Source organism: Acyrthosiphon pisum, unplaced genomic scaffold, assembly GCF_005508785.2.
Source record: "Acyrthosiphon pisum isolate AL4f unplaced genomic scaffold, pea_aphid_22Mar2018_4r6ur Scaffold_162;HRSCAF=558, whole genome shotgun sequence".
NCBI classification, from domain to species: Eukaryota; Metazoa; Arthropoda; class Insecta; order Hemiptera; family Aphididae; genus Acyrthosiphon; species Acyrthosiphon pisum.
Genome location: NW_021765209.1, coordinates 1 through 1151, shown reverse-complemented (window position 1 = coordinate 1151; position 1151 = coordinate 1). Strand labels below are relative to the sequence as shown.

Here is a 1151-nt window from a genome sequence, read left to right as displayed (position 1 = left end):
ACAGCGTTCTATGTTATATTATTTTAATAAGTAATAGCACGCGTATGGAAAAAAATGTACCTATCTAATAAAAATTTTAAAATAATGAGATATCAAATAATCTTAAGAATCACTCTGAATATAAAATAATATACATCCATATTAAGCTGTAAGTATCAAATAAATTATATTATAAATTAGTAAATAATAATATTAGGTTTGTTCCAACAGAGAATTAGTGACTAGTTGCCGACTGATCCATGATTGATTTACGGCGCATGCGCTACCGTGGACTGATCATGGATTTTGACCACTATTGGAACGCATTTCTGACTGTCCACAATAAACTTACCAAAGCTTAATAGATAAGAGATAAGAGATTGTATAATTACTGTGTCTCGAACTCCCAGTCCGGTCAGGAATCCGCGGATCGTTTGGACTGTCAATAACCAGTCATAAACTGGTCGATAACGTGTTGGAACAACCATCTGACAGTTTGAGTTTGCGTTTAAGGGCCTAGCCACACTGTGTTTTAGCGGGTCCGGGTAAATCGCATGCGTTTTGACCGGGCGGTATTCACTATGCCACACTATGCGGTTCTGTTCCTGCCAAAACAGCCGTCTCCCACCAATTTTTTCATATTTTCATGAACCACAACAGTTCAAACAGTCGTATAGAACAGAAGTATGATTCATTTGATACTCAACAGTAAAAACATTTAATTTAATCATACCTAATTAATTAATACGTATAGAGCGATATTCATATTATTTAGACACTATACATAATTTTAAATCAAAACAATTCGATATTATTTTACAAGTAATATTTGTTATATTATTTTTTAATTTCGTAGGCTTTATACTTTTACAATATATTAGTTTATATTATATTATAGTAAAAATCATAGGTAATATACTAATATAACTTGAAAGTTATATTTAAGAATGAACCGGCAAAAGGTTAAAGTTATTCCTGTAGCTGAGGCATTCGGTTTGTTAGACGAACCTGTAGAATGGAGGTACTGGGTGCATCCAATGAATAATGATCGAGAAAAGAGCGAACAATTAAAAATTTTTTTGAGAATATAAGACGTTACCCTGAAAAATTTTTCGAATATTATCGAATGTCAGTCTCAATGTTTTGATGAGCCATTGGAAAATCTACGGCCT

General features: G+C 32.6%; 1 protein-coding gene across 1 annotated transcript in view; it reads right to left on the bottom strand.

Annotated features, from left to right (window-relative positions):
• LOC100163290 (nuclear cap-binding protein subunit 1-like) overlaps window positions 1–467 on the bottom strand; it is a 14474-nt gene extending 14007 nt beyond the window's left edge. Inside the window, 1 exon segment of the mRNA XM_029491925.1 lies at window positions 332–467. Coding sequence (XP_029347785.1) covers window positions 332–467 — 136 coding nt within the window.
• Between the last annotated feature and the right edge of the window lie 684 nt (window positions 468–1151).